Consider the following 19,921-nt stretch of genomic DNA (forward strand, 5'->3'; position numbering starts at 1 on the left):
GGACCGAGTGTGGAAATGCGCCGAAATACCGAGAACAACCGACTTAGTGCAGTAACGCAACGGATAAGTGATAAGGGCCACAGACTCTCAGCATATGTTACGGGAGTTTATGTGTTTTTATTTTTTAAAATTGTTCCTTATTCTATTTTTTTAGACAGAAAAATATGACCCCTACAAATATAATCTTATAATAAGCATTATGCACATTTATATAGCCTACAGACAGATAGACTAGCACGGTAGGTGATCTCCTTTATTTTCAGTTACAAGATCTCAAAAACCCTGGAGCAGAAAAACAAAAACCTCAGCTGTGTAGTTGAGCTGTCGGTCCAACTCCTCCACCACATGGTCAGTTTAGGTTACTGAGCTTCCCATATTAATCATGGCCATATATACTGTTCATCGAAATACATTTAGCCAGGGTCAGACTCAAACCAATACTTTATTTGAAACGAATTCCTAACTGGATTGAGATAGCCTTTGTTCTCCATAACAACCACTTGGAGAGACGATTTCTATTTGAGTAAACAATCTCACCACACGGTCCATTTAGTAGCTTATCTGGAGCAAATGGACTGTGCCCAGTTGTGGAATTGTAGATGTTCAGATTTCCATTTTTCCCCCCTTTTTTTTTTGGGAGACTTATGGTCCATCCAGGTCCATTTATCAGCTGTTCTGGAGCTTTCTTTGATAGATTTCTATTTATTGATGTCCACCCTTTTGTCACTGCACACGTTTGGACATGTGAGACACAGGAAAACTAAGCCTTGGACTAATGCCATCGATTATGGCTGCATTCCATTTAGGTTTACCAGTTCCAGGGTTCACTGGGACACTTCGTTGAACCGAGCCGTCGTCAGTGTTTTTAGTTAGTAGTTAGACTTGTGCTTTCCCTGTTAGACCTACTGAGTGAGTTGAACTGATATCAGACTTGATGGGAAAAGCAGAGGTACCAGAAAGTTTACCAAATAGGCTAATCATACTTTTCTAATCTAATTTCATGATAGGTGGCCAAGTACTTTGTCCAGCATGAATAGTTTCTCTTCAGTTTCTCTTGATACTTTGTCCCTTTATCAGTCTTAAACAGTTGTACTGTATTGTATATGGGTTATTCATCTCCTTGTTGGTTTCAGGTGAGCTGTATTTCCTCTTTCAGGGGATGGCCCTGCAGCGACACGGCAGCCAGCCCCGTTCCCACGGGGAGCCCTTTATTATTGGATCCCAGGTCGCTCTTGGTGGCATTTTCTGAGCAGTAGGCCTTCATGCGAAAAACACCGGCCTTGTTTTTACAGCAGCCCATGGCACTCAGGAGCTGATATGCATCCTTTCTGGAAGCCTTGGTGAAGATAGAATAGAGGAACGGATTGGCACAAGAATTAATGGGGAAGAAGAGGACCAGCAGAATCTTGGCATTAGTTGCTGTGATGAGGGGGACTTTGAAGGCAGCAGAGATGGCAAAGAAGGAGATAGGTGCCATGCAGAGAAAATCCGTGAAGATGAGTACAGCCATGCGCTTTGCAATCTTGGTGTCAGCGCTTCGTCCAGGGAATTCGGGGTTCTTTAGAGCCAGATAGATCAGCACATAACAAACGCACACAACAATGAAGGTGCCCACGTTGAAGAGCAGGATGATTATGATGAAGGCCTGAGCCAGAGGAGTCTCTATGTCCATGGGTAAGCACATGCTGACTTTGGTGTAACTGCTCCCACCAAGCAGGGGCAGCATCCCCATCCCAAGGCAGATGAACCAACCAGCTGCCATTATACTTGCTGCCTGTGTGAGTACCAGACGGCGCTCTATCTGTAAAGCATTGGCGATGGGGTGCCAGCGCTCCAGGATGATGGTGGAAAGTGTGTAGACTGACAGCTCCCCACCAAACACGGAGAGGAAGCCTGCAGCACTACAACCCGGCCCTGTCTGCCATTCGATGGCATGTAGACTGTAGTAACCACGTGTGCGCAGGTCTACGGTCGCTATCACCAGAAGGTAGATCCCAATGCAGAGGTCAGCAAAAGCCAGATGGCACATGAGGAAGCGAGGCACCATCTTCTTGTTTCGGCTGGTAAAGAAGACCAGGAGCACGTTCAGGTTACCTGCTATAGCTAGCACGTTGATAAACCAAATGGCCACTCTGAGAAAACTGAAACCTGCAATGTCCTCCCAGGGATTGAAAGCATCTGCTTCAGCTGTGCAAACCAAAGTTGGTCCGGTCTGACAGAAGTCCAGTTCTGGATATTGTAAATTTACATCTCCAAAAATTTCATCCTTGACAAATGGGTCAACATCTAAGAAAAGTGGCATGTCCATAGCTAGAGTTGTGTGTGCTGAACCTCAAGTCACACGCTGATCCCTGTTTTCAAAGGAGAAGAAAAAGGAGACAAAATTGTTCTGGTTGGTTCATCTTAAATTGAAGAATTCAGAATAAAGAGTTGATAATATGAGCAACACGGGCCCCTGTCAAGTACATAAAAGTCACAGTTTTTCAAGCAGAAAGATCTTAGTTGTGTCTCTTTTGTTGCAGTCATGGCTTAAAAAACAAGACTTATACGTGAGTGTGTCATTTCAAATCAAATATTAATAGTTTTGGTGCTGCCAATAACACCTTTCATTAACTACTAAGGCTAGAGGCACAGAGTTCAGTTTCACCAGAAGCAGGTGTAGGACAGGAAAACTTTTACCTTGCTGACGGATCACTCTCATCACAATATGTAGAGCCATTAGTCCATGCAGGATTAACTGGAAAGTCCCTGGAAAAGAGGAAAGAAATCATGCAGAGTGACTCCAAAATTATGTCAGACACACAAACAAATCTGTGAAATACTAGTACTTATATTGTATATTTTGTATATCATGCTTATATTGTGGTCCAATATTGTTTGTTTTATACTGTAATAAACAAGTTAGTAGTTTGTCTGAATTAGAGTCTGCTTTTGCTGTACTCAACCACTAAAGTAGTTGGTGAAAACCGTAACTGCAGCGGGGCAGGGGGGCTTACTGAGGCAATCCACAAACAAATCTGTCCTTGATTAACCGGCAGAGTGCGCAGCGTAAGTCACCTGTGTGCATTCCAGCTCAGCAGTGCACAGCAGTGACCGCTGTAGGTGATGTGGGCCTCTCGCAGGCTCCACAGTCCCTGCAGAGGAGGCAGATTCTTCAAGGCGTATGCCGACTGAGCTAACAACACCAGAACTGACTCCAGGCCCCGTGGTGGTAACTTTACGAGAGCTGTCGCAGATACGTCCCTGTGAGGTGCATGTACAAGGATATAACTGCAGGGTTGTATAAAAGCCTCTTTGTGAGCATCGTCCTGCTTGTACAGTACCTTAGAGCATAAAGTCAGTCAAGATCACCTTATCCACCCATCTAGCTTGAAGCCAGTCAATGATTTCTACGGTCAATTTGATAAACATCTTCTTCTTTCCTCTCCCAAATAAATCAAAGCAAATAAAAGCATAGCATATGTCTGCCAAGAGGTTTACGAACTTCACTTACAAGACCCCAGGGCCCGCGGCTCCTTTGAAAGCGTCTCTGTGGATCACTCTGAGGTTTCGGTTATTCTTTGAGACCCTGAGGATAACAGAAGGCAGGGTAAGGGAACAAACGTTAATGTTATGAGAGTAGAAAGTCAACTGAAATCATTTCATTAGGAGAGAAAAACTAAATGTGGAAAAATACAGCTTATCTATCTTCGTCCCATTGAAGGCCTGGTCATGTATTTCTCTGATGCCGTTGTTGTACAGGTTCCTGCAATCAGTCACAAGATGATTTGATTAAAGGTGAGGAATTACTGTCTCTAACTGACAGTTGAAGACACACTTCTTGCATCACTTACGTTGTAATGTATTCATTGGCAATGCGTCGCAATGTAATGTGTTTCTTGTCATGTGCCGTTTGTTCTTATTTGTCATGAGTCTCTAAGGCTTCAGCAACCAATGTACTTACAAGATAAACTCTGATTCAAGAGAATTGATAGATGTTATTTCAGGGAAAACTGTTATCCCAGTATTTGAGACGCTCCTGTTATGCACAGAGAAACACGTGTTATTTAGTGATATGTTTTGTTACTTTGAATGTAAACCAAATGTAAATTAATTGCTTCGGCATTGTTCAATGTAGTGAAAAAGTTATTTCTTGGTGTTCGTATAAGAGCAATATAAGTTACTATGTGTCTGATATTGGATTCAAATTGAGATTTGGTCATTGCCTGAGTAAATGGGATTTGAAAACAAACAGATTTCTGTCTAATGTGTGCTTTTAAATTTTAAACTAAAAAACACATAAATTCAGATTGTATATTTTGATTTCTCTCACAGGTGATGTAGTTTGGGAAGGTTGTTAAATGTCCTTCTGCCAATGCGCATCAGACTCTTCGTGTTCCGGATTGAGCTGCCAAGCAATATTAAACACCAGTCAACACAGCGCTGCACCACAGTAATCATTATGTTAGTTATGTCATATAACCACAGAAAGGACTTACATTTCAGACAGGTTGAGAAGGTTATTAAACGCTAATGTCTCAATGGTTTCCAGGGTTATGCTCTGAGCAATCTCACTGAGTACACAGCAGAAAAAAAAAAAACAATTAAGTTCGTCCAAAGAACATTCACCTTCAAAGTTTAACCCTCAAAGTAAAAGACAGATTGCTGTTCAGTGTGCAGACAGGGTCTTCAAACAACACCACTTATTTTTGTAAAGGGGACGTGCACTGAAATATAATCTTTGACCCTATTCTATGGTAAACATTAGGGAACTGGCAATGCATCCATTTTTCATATTTGCTCCAAACCAAAGGGGTAGCACTGTGAGAACTGAAATTGTAAATTTTGAGTTGAAAAAAAATCTGATCTTGATAATCCAGGGTTGGTTGACTAGCGGATCACAGAGGAAGAAAAACACAAAGGGAAAACAGGAAAAACTTTGAGATTACCACCTTTCATTGCAGTTATATGACAGTTAGTCACTGGCAGAAAATTGATACATGCATCCTCTGGACTCCTTTCAAACCCGGGAAGGAATGGCTTGAAATAGTGATAGAGAAACCTGAAAAAAAGGATATGGAAATGCAAATTCAGTGCAATTTCAAAGTACCCCGAAGATCATTTAGGACACCTTAAGTAAGTGAAGAAAAGGTGAATTTACTTAAAATTTCCGTTCCTTGCACAAATCACAACGTTCCTGGAGTGTGTGTGTGTGTGTGTGTGTGTGTGTGTGTGTGTGGGTGGGTGGGTGTTTCATACACTCGTGAGGCTGTTAGCCTCGGTGTTCACGGACACTTATCGGGAGAGACTCAAGGTTCCGTCGTTTACCAGAGCGGAGGTCGAGACTCCCCAGCTTCAAGGCGCGCGAGAGTCTGCTGAAGTCTAAAGGTGAGCTCCGATGCCCGGAAGCCCTGCAGACCGAGGGGGGCGCGCTGTGTACTGTGAGAACAACTTGACTCTTTCCTCCCGCCGCCCCAGTGCGTTGGCAGGAGAGAAGCTGCGTGTGAAATGGTTTTACGCTACACTTGCACAGCATATATCAGGGCGCCCTGAATCTCCGAAAAAATACTTATCCTGCCACTGTGCAGGACAGCGGGTGACCGGCGGCTGAGCAGTGGCACAGTCACAGCACATTCTTCACATAGGACAGAAATGTGAAATGCGCAACGGTCACTTTAATCTAAACGCATGTCAATGTGTGACCAAGCGCGTGCGTTTCAGGTGGAACCTCGCCCCCTGCGTAAATACGCACGAAATGCTCTGGGTGATGGCTTTATCAGGTGAGTTAGTTGCATAAAGGAACAGATAGCAATGAATCCTATCTGATATAAGTATAGTATCACGCATTAACAAACAGAGGCTGGTGATAAGTTGTCAGTCGAGCTTCACCACTCTTCAGCTAACAGCTCCACTCACCGTACTCAACGCATCACATCATACACGCGCCACCTCTCGGTCTTTACTAGATTCGTAAAACCATGTCAGGGGTGTGAACTTACAGTCTCTTCTCTTCGGGGCCCAACATCAGAGCAGACCCCTTCTGCCACTGTGTTGCGTCGGACTGTTGTTGGACAAACAGCGGCAGATCCCTTGGCAGGCGAACCCCGAGGCGCACTTGCCTCCATAGAAGAATACAACAGACAAGAGCACTGGCAGCGAAGTCCACGTTGTTGTTGTTGCTGTCTGGACAACGTCCGAACACCCAGGGGCCCCCTGATGCTCGGCTTCTTACCCAGCGGCTCGTGTGTCGGCTGAGCTCTCTGCGATATTCACAACGATGTGGAAAGCAGTCAGTTAAAACTGATAATAAAGTCAGATGTTGTGAACAGCTGTTTTTGGTCATTTGGTAGTTGAATATGACCGGTATGTTCCTTCATAGTAAGGAAAGTTTAAACATAACAAATCATATTAAATCAGTGTAGAGGCTTTTTAAGGTGGTAATAATCTGTGGGGATAAATGTATACATTTCCATGGAGCACATCTTGTAGACACTCCCGATTGATTGAACAGCCTCATCCCCACTTGAATGTGGCATCTTGACTATGGTTAAATGTGCATATACCTGAATAGGGTAGTTTACCTCCACATACATGGTTTACTATAGGTGTACTAAAGTTGACTGACTTTAGGGGGAGGGAAACTGGGCCGAACTGTGAAATTATGTCCCGGACTCCCCTGTATTTTAGGGACAGTCATCCATTTAGCCACTAAATGTAGATAATCCTTTGTTTAAAAAAAAGTTGTTTTATTTAATTTTGAGACGTGATACATTTTCCCCTATTGCCTCCTTGAGGATTAAATGTGGAATAAAGAAATCATGGCACTTAGATCTATAGGATTTATGAAAGCCGCAGGTACAAACAGAGCATGCCATTTCCACTTGTTTAGACATAAACTGCGGGGAAAAAGTTTGTTTTTATTTATTTTTAATTTCCAGCTTTTTACCTCCTCAAAAAATCATTAAAATAATAGTGTATGACCCCCTGTATTTTTTGCATTGGCTAGCTAATGGCAAAGTTATGTGTGGAATTATTCAAAACACTCTACACAAGATAAGCAAGTGAAACCACCACGCATTGTCATGTCAGGAGAACGTACTACAGCCTAGTACCCCAACAACTATTTCTTGCTGTGTCGTCTTGTCTCCACCGGGTGGCGACAGAGCGTCAGCGAAAGCAGGGCGCGTAAAACAGTGATCGGATTTGTATATTTGAAAAACAACATAATACGGATTAACACTGGTCTTTTAGAGAGCAATACCACTGATAAAGCCTGATATTCTCCTTTCCAAGCTTTAAAATGTTTTAACGTAAAATATTTTTAATCAATGAGTTTCTACCCGATTTTTTTTTTTAAATAAATAGGCTTTTGATGTTGTTGTCCTTTTTTTCAATTTTATTCAATATTGTAAGGCAGCAACAGTCAATCACAGACGCCGTCAAAATATCAATTCAGTACGAGTTTTTTTTTCTTTTTTGTACGAAGTTAATTTCGGAATTCCATTATTTCCGACGGCACCGAAAGGCAGCAGCATTTGCGAGGAAGTTGGGTTGGTGAAGTGGCCTTCTTACGCTGATCTGCGGTCGGTGTTTGACAAACCTCCCTATTCATAAGCAAACAGTGGGTGCGGACTAACCGATTCTGAACCAGTACTTAAAGTAAGTATCGTTCAGGAAGTCAAAGTCGCTACTGCAACGATCAAAAATTGTAGACATCGTTAAATACTAGACGTAAAGTAAGTAATTTATATATATATACACACACACATATATATATATATATGTGTGTATATATATATATATATTTATAGACACGGACTGTACTGTTTTCTAACCAGTTTGCTAGCAAGCCCGTAGCAATGGACAAGCTTCGTCGTGTGTTATCCGGTCAAGAGGAAAATGAAGAGTTGGGTCTCACTGCACAGGTAGCTTGTGAACGACAGTATACGCTGCTAATGCTAACGTTCTGTCAATGGATGAAGTTTAATTAAAAAAAGTAGCAGTGTGTTAGTTTTGTTGCTTGTCTGAGACTCAGCGTTCCTGTTCAGATACCTTCTGTTAACATTAAAGTGTTTTTTTTTTTCTAAGCGTTAGTAGCTGTAAGTAAAAATGTCAGTTTACGACAGCTTGAGAGTTAGCTAACGGTAGCCAACAAAACAGTGCCACTAACATGTTTATATTAGGTTTCTTTTAAGCCTTGTTTAAAGCTAGCTATCGTATTTTTTTCTGACAGCATTTAATAAGTTGTATTTGTTTGTTTATATATACTTTTTTACACGCGTTCACGATGAGAAGGAAATAAGGTAAGGAGCTGATTTGAACCCTGTGTTTTTCTGTTACATGATGGTATTTTTTTTTTTTTTAACTTGTCACAAAGTTAAAGTTTCACTCTGGCACACCAGAGTCTCCAAAGCATGCAAGTGTGCGTTGCTTTGCAGATTTTACTTTACAATGTCGTTTTTATTGGTTCATCTGCCAAAGCTCAGTGTGCTGAGTAACGTCCCGTGCCTGTAACTTAGCGCTGTGCTGTGTGTGTTTTGTGTTTTTAAGATAAAACTGTTGCTGGGTGTTATCTGCTCGGCTCCAGCCAACGTGGTTAAATTATGATTAGGAAGCCTGTGGGTCTTTGTGCAGGTCACTGGGTTTGTCTTGTGACATCCTCCCATTGTTCTCACCAGGTCCTTGATGCCACCACTCTGAGCTACAGCACCAGGGTGAAATGGTTCGTCATATGCTTTGCCGCAGGCATCCTGTGTTCAATACTTGTAAGTGTCTCTACGTGTAAAATTGAAAAAGCAGCTTTTCTGTCCTGTCTGACTTTATACTGACATTAACAATGCTTAGGATGCAGAGCGTCCATATACTGTAACGCTGTTAGCAAAGGTCCAAGTTAGTTTTTCTTGTGCTATGTTTGGTTTGTAGGCATTATAAACTCTCATGTTGTTAACATGGCTCAGCGCCATTATCATCAAGACAAAGTCCTGTGACGGACACATGTCACTTGTCCCTAATTACCACGTAGAGGTTGCTTCATGTCAAAAGAAGTTTCAGTTTGTAGACTTGCAGTTAAGATGACAGGAAGTCTTGTCACAGGCGGCACTGACTATGCTTTGAAGGCACTTCATAGTGATAATTCACACTGACAAAGCCCTGACACAACCTCTCTGTGGAGGCCTGGTGGTGAGATTCCCAGTTGGGAGATATCTGCGCATCTGTCAACTAAACATCACATAATCTTAAAGTTTCTTAATATATCAATGTCTCATATCATTCATATCTGGATGGTCGCTCAGCTAACCACTGTCTATCTCTTTTGCTGTCTGCAATAATTCACACATTCACAAAACCATGCATAGAGGGGTTTGGTTTGATCTTCACTGGTCAAACTAAAAAAAACTCCTTTTTAAAAAAGTATTTTTTTAGCATTTCAAGCCTTCATTACAGATTGTAAATAGATGAGAAGGAATGAGGGAGAGAGAGATGCAGCAAAAGTTGTCAGCAGGATGCAAACCAGGTTCATGTTTGGGGTAGTAACCCCTAAGCCATGGGGGTTCCCCACCTTCCGTTTTCTTTAGGAATAAACAATGTCCAGAATTTGTTCCTTCTATTAGATGCCTTTATGAGCTGCGGGTTATTTGAATGTCCCTACAAATTACAGTGCTTAAGTAAAATGATAGTTGCTGCATCTCCTTAAAAGCTTTATTCATAACTGTGTTTTCTAAATCTCATAGTGAAATGCATACTCTGTTGAATGCATGGCTCACCACTCTTCCTCTCTGACAGTGATCTAAATAGTGGACATGTTTGTGGAATTTAATATAATCACAGCAATATAATATAATTTAATCTTAAACACAGCCTTGTGGTATGTTAGCACTAGGGGGAGCCCATCATGTTGTCATGTTTCAGTAAAACCGTAGGACAGCCCACAGAATCCTTTGGGTTTTTTTGGGGTTTTTTTGGTTCTTTGTTTTTTTTGGTTCTTTTTTTAATGACAAAAAATAACAAAAGATGTAAGCCTTAAGTCTTATTAAGGTCCAGGATTCACTTAGCTATTTGGTAAGTCTATATTATTTTGTCTTTTAAATCTCAATTCAAGTGTGGTGACATTATTCTGTGTAGCTGACAGACCATTTTGTTTTTTTAACAGGGTTCAGCACTGTTGTTCCTTCCACATGGAATCAAACTTTTCGCTGTCTTCTACACACTGGGGAACGTCGCAGCTCTCTCCAGGTAGGTCCAGCTGAGGTTTGGCTGGTCTGAGTATTAACTCGATATTATATTTCGATCACCAGTGTGGTGCATTGCCAGGAATACAACAAATTATGAGCAGCAGACTAATAAACTCTGATATCGTTTTGCCTTGACAACTGCCACACCCTGTTATAGTCATCCTTGGCAAAGCTAGACATTTCTCCAAGTTTAGCTTCTAGGCTGTTTTATAAAGACGACACATCAAGTAGTCATATCTGTACCATCATTCCCCTGTGTGCGCTCAGTACCTGTTGTCTAGCATTTGGATCTCAGTGCCTAGGGAACCATTAGATTTTTCATTCTGAATTATTGATATTGACATTCCGATACCGATGATAAACAGTGGCGCCTGCTGATTCAGCTCAGGACTGTAGGATAATAGCTAAAACAAATCTCTACGATTTGAACAGAATGATATTAGTATTAACTATAAGTATTGCTACAGTTTAAATGAACATAAAAACGGCCTTTGCGATCACATTTGACTTAGTAAAACTAAACATAAAGTCTACTTCGTAAAAAGGTCACATAATAAAGGGTGTATACCCAACTTAATGTAAGTAAAACGGAGCTTGCTAATAATGAAACTTGAGCATGTGGCTGTATAGAGACTGTTAAAGCCTACATAGAAAATGCACTTACACTACACTAGAAGGTACCTCTGTAGTGAGAATCCACTATCTTGCAGCTGCACATTTGTTTTTGAAGCAGAGACTCTTAATCACTACTTGAATAACACAGATTGGTTCGGCAGTCTTACCTGTGAATAGGGGTTGCACAGTTATGATGCAACAGTGCAGTCACTCTAAAAGCAAAGGGCAATTATTGCACTTAATTAGGTTTATTTTAATTGGGATCTCAATTATTATGCAAGTAATTATGCTCAATTATTTGTTACTTGAAAGTCAATAGGTAATGATTAGGGATAAAGAGACTGGTCAGTGGGAACCTACGAGCTATCTGTGACTCCTAAGTGTTTGTTTCGCCATCTGTTTCTATTAGTAGAGAAGACATTAGTGTTTGCTTGCCAACCTTTTCCTTAAGTTTTCTGTGGGAGTGTATCGAGTAAATGTCACCTCTTTATAGAAGATACAAGGTTAAATCCTGCCCAGTGATAGGGCTCCATACTTACAGATCTGTCATGACAGTCACCTTACACACGCAATATCTAATCTTTGTTTTTATATTATTCTAATTTACAAAAAAACTGAACATGTAAGTGAGCACAGTAGATTAAGTTTTAAGTCCTAAAAGTTTTCTTTTTGTGGTGCGACATTCATTCAGCCAGTAATGAAAGGATCTGGCTGTGTGCCACACTGACATATAGACACTTATTCTTATTTCTGATAGTTTTGTCTATCTTGATTGTAATGGTTCAGTAGAATTTTGACTTAATTAGATATCAGCGGCCAACTGGATTTTACAACATTATGGATGATTTAATGTAGATACTCCAAGGTCTAAAACCTAATAATGATGTCTTTGACTTGTTTGACAGACAGTGAACCATTGATGAGGAGTTTGTTTTCAGACAGGGCGGTCTCTGTTTTCAGGTATCATATGTCCAGAAGGTTTAGATGCATCAAGAAACTGGGTCACCTTCTGCTTTCATAGCCCAGGTTTCCAATCCAAAGCAAGAGAGTGTCATATTTGAGGAGAATAAAACCACTTTTCACCTGTATGTGACTCTGACTACGCAGAGACCATTAGTTCCATTATTTAATCCACAGTAGTGGAAGGTTATGTCAAGTAATTTTTTTTTGTTTCTTTGTTTGTTTGTTTTTTGGTCAATAATATATATAGATAGATAGAGATAGATATATAGTAGATGACTGATTTCCTTCTCTCTAATCAGCAGTAACAGCATGTGTGGGGTGTAATTACTGTCTCTGTCACATTAAGTTGGGGAAAAAAAGCATCCATCTCTCTCAGCAGACAAGTAGAAAGAGCCTGCGTCAACACAAACTACCCTCGTGTCTCATCTAACAGATATGATGCTCCACAGACTCCCGCTACCCACACAGCTCTGTTGAGCCCAGCGCTGCGTGCCTCGTCAGCGGGGAAAGCCTTTGTCTTGTTGCATTTACTGATGTCACGCATGCATCATGTAGGAGGTTTTAAATGTGTCATCGTGGCGTTGGGCATGAAATATTTACCGCCCTACTAACTGCAACATGTAGTGTAAATTTGATTATCGTGGCCAGACAATTCTGTCCCTCAGAAGAGAGATGTGTTTTTTAATATTCTTATATTTCAGTAAATAAAGACTATTCTGAAATCCACCTAGAGTATGAAGTTTAGTTACAGAGTATTCATTTTCTGATGTTTAATTTATGGAATAGACACTTTTTTTTTTTTTTTTTTGACCCCAAATATTGAGTAAAAATAGAGGTTTGTGTATTATGTCTTTTTTATAGCTGACCAGGGTGATGATATATTTTTTCTTTTTATCAAACCTTTGTACTTAACATTAAAACAATAGCAGGCGTGCTGACACAGTCTTGGCTGCACTATTAAGTATGTGATCTCTGGAAAATGCAATGAAATTATACCACAGTGACAAAAGTTGATGTGATAATTTCCTGGATGAACATTTTAAACAACAGGTCACTTTACTTTTTACTGATGTTTAAAAAGTGTCACTCTGTTTCATTTTTGTTCTTCTAAAGCACCTGCTTCCTAATGGGACCACTAAAACAGCTGAAGCGCATGTTTGAACCAACAAGACTGATAGCCACCATTGTTATGCTGGTAAGTATTTTGTGTTTTACTGTTACTTTGAGCCCTTATTATGCTTCACTGGATATTTATACACCTGTAAGTTTATATTGGAAACTATTTGTGGTCTTTACCTTTTTACTAAAAGTGTCAGAAACAGTTTTCTTGATAAAACCTTGACAGAAAGCAACATTTCTCATAGTGTATCTGCTTTTACCTACCCCTGAAAGGTCTGTATCTTTCTGACTTTGGATTAGAAGGCCAGGTTCGGTTTATAGGTCAGATACTCATCACCATGTGTTCTTAAAGGATTGAGCAGATAAAGTGACTATCTTGCCTACATTTCTCAGCTTGACACTGTTGTTGTTTTCTGTGAACAGATTTAGTAATTTTCTTGGGGTTAGAATTGTACAGTTCCTTTTTGTAAGAAATCAGTTGTCAAATAGCAGACATCACTCTGCAAGCACACAGGAAGATATCGTAATCGTTTCTCTCTTCTTCTGCCAGCTCTGCCTTGTCTTAACACTTTGTGCAGTGTTTTGGGTAAGTAGTTAATACATAGTTCTCAAGGCCGTTAAAGTCTGTGTTGTTTTTAGTGCAGTGTTTTAAACCATTAGAATAACCATTGTGTTATTATTTTACAGTGGCATAAAAAGGGACTGGCTATTATCTTCTGTATTCTGCAGTTTTTGGCAATGACATGGTAAGTGTGACCCGAGAGTCTCAGCCATCTTTCCACTGTAATATAGTTTACTGTTCATTTACTCATCACTCACACCTAACCAGATGAAGCCGTTTTTCCGTGCTCCAGCTGGTTTGGCTTGCATTAAATGTCAATGAGTTGAGATAATCACGCTGCTGAAGCTTTAAGATGACTTACTGCTGTCGGCACATGCACAGCTAAATCTATAAAAGGTTAAACCTACACGATCATTGTCACACTGCACATTCAACCACAGTATACCTGAATATAAACACTATACATTTTCCAAAGTTTCAGAGCACCATGACTTTTCAAGATAGTTTAAGCTTTTTAACTTGGATTATAAAGAGCAAATGTCATTCCATGTAAAGTGTCATATAATGATAAATAGAAGCATATAAAATGCAATATGAAAAATTTGATTGAATTGATTTGCCCTAGTTTGCCTCAGCATTCAGTGATATGTGCTTGATATAAAGGTTGAATCTGTGGTGTTGTAATAAGACTGGTAGATAGATCATGCCAGTTGTCATAGTAGGTCAGTATATTTTTGGCCTGTGGAGGATGAATTAGTGCCAGGATCAGTGTGGAAACTTCTTGTTTAGAATCGCTTTTGAAGCCCTTGCAAGTAGAGATAGGCAGGTGTACCCGCCTTTGTTGCTTACACACGAGACAAAGTCAATGCCAGCCCTGGCAGAGACAGAGATTACACACACACACACACACACACACACACACACACACACACACACACACACACACACACACACACACAAATAAAGACCTGAACACATTATTATTTATTATTATATAGAAAGTATAGAATGTTAAGTGATACAAGTTTCACTTTGAGATTCATTCTCAAGATTTTATGGGAGTACACAGAGGGCTTTTTTTATCATTTCATCTGCTCTACAAAATCAGTTTCCTGTTTTTGTTTTTTTACACTATCTGGTTTGAAAGCTTTAATCAGCTCTGTTCAGTTTTTAAAAAAAAAACATGGTTTTGACATGAAATGTGTGTTCATTAGGGCTAAACACTTCAGTTAATTGATTAAGTAGGCAATCTCCAGAAAATAGACAGTCAACAATTTTGATAATTGATTAATTGCTGTAGTCATTTATGAAGAAAATTGCCAAACATTCTCAGTTTCCTGCTTCTCAGAATCTGAGTATTTGATGCTTTTCTTGGTTTTTATAAGATTGCAATTGGAATATCTATGAGTTTTGGACTGTTGGTGGGACAAGACAAGACATCACCTTTGGTTCTGGGAAATAGTGATTGTGCCATAGGGGAATAGTGATTTTGACTATTTTGACTTTTTTTTTTTTTTTTTAGACTGAACGGTTAGTCTATTACAAGTAAAAATGTGAATAATTGTTAAAGTCCTAGTTCTAATACTACTTTTAAATTCAGAGTCTCAAATTTGGCTCAATGAATCCTGCAGATAAATCAGACTAGCTGACTGAGAAAAGAGAACATATGGTATTAAAGTCAGTGGGGTTAAGTTACAGCATGGCAGTGAATAACAAGACCTGTGAATGATGTGTATTGGCATGTCAGCACTTGTACGTTCACTAATTTGAACATATTTGCACAGCAGTAACAAAAGAGTTTCAGTGTGTGAATGTGCATGGAAACACAAACACCAGCGACTCAGGAAGAAGGGAATGGACAATTTCAGTGCATCATGGAGCAGGAGTGTGTCAGCCTCATGACTACACTGCTTTTGCACCTACACGTAGTACATTGACTTCCGCTCTGCTGGCGTTTGCAGAGGCATCACCATGGCAACCACAATCACACATCCCATACTCATTCACAAAAGAGCGGGGGCATAGTGCACTCCCACGCAGGCACTCGGAGGTCTGTGTGGAGGTGGTTCTGTAACAAGACGTCGCCACTGACCCACACAGAGGTGGGCAAAGTCCAGTCCTCAGGCTGAAATCAGTCAAGTGACCATATCACAGTAAAGCGCCACTGGCAGAGACTGACTCAGTATACAGCATGGGAGACAGTAGGAAGTTTAAAAATGAAACAGTACTGATTGCTTCTACTTACCTTACTTGTTTAGTTAACTTATTTAGTTTAGACATTCAGAACATTCACTTGAAAAGTGTTTACAGTACTTACAGTGATTGTCACTCAGATGGGACAGATGAGGGTTTCATGCTCAGTGGTGGTCAAATAAGATGGCAGTCATGCTCAGTCGTGGGCTTTAGTTAATAATTCAACTGTTGTACCAGATTCCTCACATATTTGATATATATATGTGTCTGCTCAGGGGCTTTTTTTTTTTTTTTTTTTAAAAAAAGCTAAACTTAAGCTTAATCACTTCCAGTACAGGGTATCATGGTTTTATTGTACATGGTGTTAGGCATACCAGTCTGTCTACAATCATCAGTGCAAAGATTGAAGTGTATCCAATTCATTCACAATCACATCTGGTTAATCCCCTTGCTGAGCAACATCAAAGACCCTTCAGTCCAATAATTACTACTTGATTGAGCATTTAAACACATTTTACATTTTGGTGTCTTGCTCATTAAATAGCCATTATTATGCTGCTATGAAGTCCTAAATCTATTTTAGCTTCTGCATTCTTTGTGAAGTTTTTTTTTTTTTTTTCCTTTTTAATCCTAAATCTCTTAGACATCACATCATTACAAACCCATGATGTGCAGAAGAGCATTGTTAAAACAGACTGAAACTTAAGTTCAAGTAAAGATCCTGAGATTTCTAAAGATATGTCATGTTGAATTACACGAAAATATATGGACAGTGATTTAAAGACATGTTAAACTATCTGTGCAACGGTGCAGCCAAATAATGGCAACTTGGTTGTAAATATTTCACTTAAGTAGCCAGACAGAAGGAAAAGTACATTTCAACTTTGAAGCCATCTGATGCGAATATAAGGGAGACATCACATTCATTACATGTTGACATGAAATAAATACCAGTGGCAGTGTATTTTAAAATGTCTCATAACAGCCTCATAGTACAGTGTATTAATACTTTCTTCTAAGTAATTAGTGTCTTTTTTTTTTTTTTTTTTTTATATAGACAATAACTTATCTTTGACATAAACAGTATTTGTCTCCTCATCCTGGTGTTTTTTGTTTTCCTCTTTCAGGTACAGCATCTCTTACATTCCATTTGCCAGGTAAGATAAGATGATGATATGATTTATGTTTTGTCTGCATTGATCTTAATGTGATGCATATGTCCTGTATGTTATGTTCAGTTGTATGTGTTGCTTTCTGAATTAAGTCTCTGTATAAGGGTAGGCCTTTCACTTGAACCGCTTTTGAGAAACCACTTACTGTCAGAGGAGACCTTTATATACATATTCCTCTGCTATTTATATCTCATTAATGCCCTGTCTACAAATGATACCGTACTGCCTCACACAACCAACTGGAGGAAAAACAAAGAGCGACACTTCAATGAAAACATGTTTTTATTTGCCTCTAAACACTGTTTGCTCCACCATATGGCTATAATCCCCCTCTACAACTAGTGCAGGCTCACAGTGTCAAACAAATGGCATTTTGTTGTTTCACACTCCTCTGTCTTGTAGCCTTGTGATGTTATTTGCTGTAATTATAATATCCTAAATGAAATCATTTTTTGTGGAAAAATGCTCTTTCAGCCAGATTTACCAGAGGTATTCCTCCCCCCTTGTAGCTTTTACATTACCTGTTGATGAGCGTATGTTAAACTCTATAGGGTTGAAGTACAAAATGCAAAATTTTAGTTAGATCTAGACCCAAATAGGTTGTCCTGGTCACTTACTTTGTTTTTTTTTTGTTTTGTTTTTTTGTAGATAATTCACAGTATAGAGCCTAATTGAAATCCTACAGCTATTGGTTTTGTAATTTCTTCAGACTGTACCACAGTGAAGAATTTTAAATGAAAGAAAATACTCCCCTACACTCAGCTATTCACTTCTCAAATTGTCCCATATGGACTACCACCTCAGTGCTTTCAACAAGCCAAGGATGAGGTGTGGTGTTGTTTTGCCAGTCCAGCTGTAAGCAGCGTTATGTCTCATTTGATGAGAGGTCCAGAGCCCCCACGGAGCCCCCACACTAAGTGCCTTGTGTATTTAGGCGACCTTATAATCCATTCTGACAGCTGAGAGACGTGCTATAACAACCCTGAGCTCCCCCTCCCCCAACCCAAATGCCAACTACAATACAAAGCTGAAACAAAGACCTTTTTCCCCTAACACCCTTCCAAATAAATAAATTCCTATGGAGAAATGCAAATTTGACTGCTAGTTTTGGGCTGACCATAGAAGTCCTAGTGATTGCTTATTTATTTGTTAGTCCTATATTATTATACTTCTTACATTTTTTTTATCAACATATTATCCTCCCCTCCCCTTAAGCTTCTTATTTTAATCCATTTTTCATTTAATTTAGATTTCATCATTTAGGTCTCTTTGTTTGCCATGTTGCTACAGAACATCTGCATATTTTGATCTCAGGGCCTATATCACTCTGGGTGACGTACAAAAGCGTTAAACTTTGCCCTTCCCATCCCCCTCTGTGGTCAAAGAAACTGTGATACCTGGCAAGCCACAACACCACATGGCCAGTTGACCTGATCCTTTAATGTATTTTACCTTGTTGCCTATTTATAACCTCTCATGCCTGCAGACCATGGTACTTAAACCTGCTGAATATGCACTTCCCACAGTGCTTGAAGGCTACTGTTGCTCTGATATTTAATCAGAAGTGGGGGAAAGTCTCTGAGACGCCTCATTTATTCATGCAGTTTTACTGAGGCAAAAATAGCATCAAGCCTCCAGTGAATATTAAAAAAAAAAAAAAAAAAAACTGCATTCTGTATTGAAGCATAATATGAGAACTCTGGTGTTGAATGATTTTGGTTTATACACCAGAGGGACTAACCAGATTATTTGAAGGAGCGAGTCTCCTGTGTGTCCACCGACCTCCCCTCCTCCTCCCTCTCAGGCTCCTTGTGATTCCTCCCTTCTCCTTTTAACCTTGAAGGGTTTTACACCTCCTCCCCGAAATTTGACTGTGGCTGCAGGCGAAGTCTGCATAGCAACACACTGATGGCAAGAGCAAACGGTGTGAAGGGAAACAGAGTAGGAAACGGTCTGCGGTTGCCATGGAGATTGCTCGTATTGCATCATCCTTCAACACAGACTACCTGGAGAGTGGAAGCCCCCATCACTCTGAACATGTGGTGCTTCCCCACCAAAACACACTCACTTATTCATGATGAGCCCCACCCAAATAATCGTAACAAAGGGTGGAATTTGCTTTTTTTTTTTTTTTTTTTTTTAACTTATCAATTACAATGCAATATGCATGACAGAATTTTCCGTCCACTGGATTTATTTATTACTGGATCATTTTAGAACAACACTAAAATAACACTCCTTCTTTCCCTTTTCCTCTATTTATTTTTTTTATTTCATTGTTTATAATGCTGGTTATTAATTGTCTGGACTTTTTCTCTCCATTTTTTTTCACAGGGATGCTGTGATGAAATGCTTCACAACCTGTCTGAGTTAGGACTCTGGAGTCCACAATTTCATGTGAGGAGTGGTCCCAGTATGCAAACTTCAAGAACTGTTGCTCTGTAAAATACAAATCTATGTTGTTTATACATTATATCTCCAAATTTTTACCATGGCTGTTTCATACTGTGAATTTTTGCTTTTAAGGTCTGTAACAATCATCAGTTATAACACTTTTCAGTCTTTTGCTTTTGAAGTGAGAACAATTAGTGCCTTAAATGCTTAATATATTTAAAGATATTTTCCAAGGATTTTATACCATTTAAATGCAGGGAAATGATTTTGACTTTGCTAAACATTGTAACACACGTGCCTTAACATTGCGTATACACACACACACACACATATATATATATACATTTATTACAGTGAAATTCTATTTTCTTCTGGATTTTAAAACGGTGGTCTGACTACTTATACATACACATTATTAAAACACATTGTCTTTTTGTTTTCTGTCTGTGTATGAGGCAATGATGTATAAAGAGGTTCTCAGATGCTATTCCGTGTTTATATATGATCATTTTCCCTGAGGCAATTGAGACATTGCTTCAATGATGATGCACAGGGATATATGATATCCACTGCTCTTTTGAGGTTTTTCCAGCTAAACAGACATAAAAAAGGAGCTCCTGTCTACTTTGTTAGTCTTCAGTGTGCATTTGAACACACCTGTCCCCCCCCACCTCAGCAAATGACATTAAAAT

At 39.6% G+C, this 19,921-nt stretch overlaps 2 protein-coding genes across 3 annotated transcripts; one reads left to right on the forward strand and one right to left on the reverse strand.

Annotated features, from left to right (window-relative positions):
* Positions 1 to 1,129: 1,129 nt before the first annotated feature.
* On the reverse strand, positions 1,130 to 6,572 carry lhcgr (luteinizing hormone/choriogonadotropin receptor). The gene is given in 15 exon segments (XM_040139749.1): positions 1,130 to 2,351; positions 2,680 to 2,748; positions 3,058 to 3,243; positions 3,494 to 3,568; positions 3,677 to 3,745; positions 3,834 to 3,885; positions 3,936 to 4,018; positions 4,313 to 4,387; positions 4,479 to 4,553; positions 4,984 to 5,028; positions 5,030 to 5,041; positions 5,979 to 6,016; positions 6,018 to 6,044; positions 6,046 to 6,162; positions 6,561 to 6,572. Coding segments are annotated over 15 exon segments (2,157 nt in total).
* A 944-nt stretch (positions 6,573 to 7,516) lies between these two features.
* Positions 7,517 to 19,664, forward strand: sft2d1 (SFT2 domain containing 1). 2 transcript variants are annotated; one of them, XM_040139938.1, is made up of 9 exons: positions 7,517 to 7,638; positions 7,818 to 7,904; positions 8,658 to 8,744; positions 10,130 to 10,212; positions 12,903 to 12,984; positions 13,459 to 13,494; positions 13,596 to 13,654; positions 16,791 to 16,820; positions 19,170 to 19,664. In XM_040139938.1, exons 2-9 carry the CDS (start codon positions 7,839 to 7,841, stop codon positions 19,207 to 19,209), a joined length of 483 nt encoding a protein of 160 aa, XP_039995872.1. In that variant the 5' UTR covers positions 7,517 to 7,638; positions 7,818 to 7,838; the 3' UTR covers positions 19,210 to 19,664. The 2 variants fall into 2 exon arrangements, with proteins under 2 accessions (XP_039995872.1, XP_039995871.1); XM_040139937.1 differs by having other exon boundaries at positions 7,519 to 7,715.
* The last annotated feature ends 257 nt before the right edge of the window (positions 19,665 to 19,921 follow it).

This window comes from Xiphias gladius, chromosome 11 (assembly GCF_016859285.1).
Source record: "Xiphias gladius isolate SHS-SW01 ecotype Sanya breed wild chromosome 11, ASM1685928v1, whole genome shotgun sequence".
In the NCBI taxonomy this organism is placed as follows: Eukaryota; Metazoa; Chordata; class Actinopteri; order Istiophoriformes; family Xiphiidae; genus Xiphias; species Xiphias gladius.

Excerpts from the sequence above, each read along its gene's own strand:
- sft2d1 (XM_040139938.1), top strand. The coding sequence starts at position 7,839 with ATGGACAAGCTTCGTCGTGTGTTATCCGGTCAAGAGGAAAATGAAGAG. Across the intron at positions 13,495-13,595 it reads CACTTTGTGCAGTGTTTTGG|TGGCATAAAAAGGGACTGGC; the intron begins GTAAGTAGTTAA and ends ATTATTTTACAG. Across the intron at positions 13,655-16,790 it reads CAGTTTTTGGCAATGACATG|GTACAGCATCTCTTACATTC; the intron begins GTAAGTGTGACC and ends TTCCTCTTTCAG.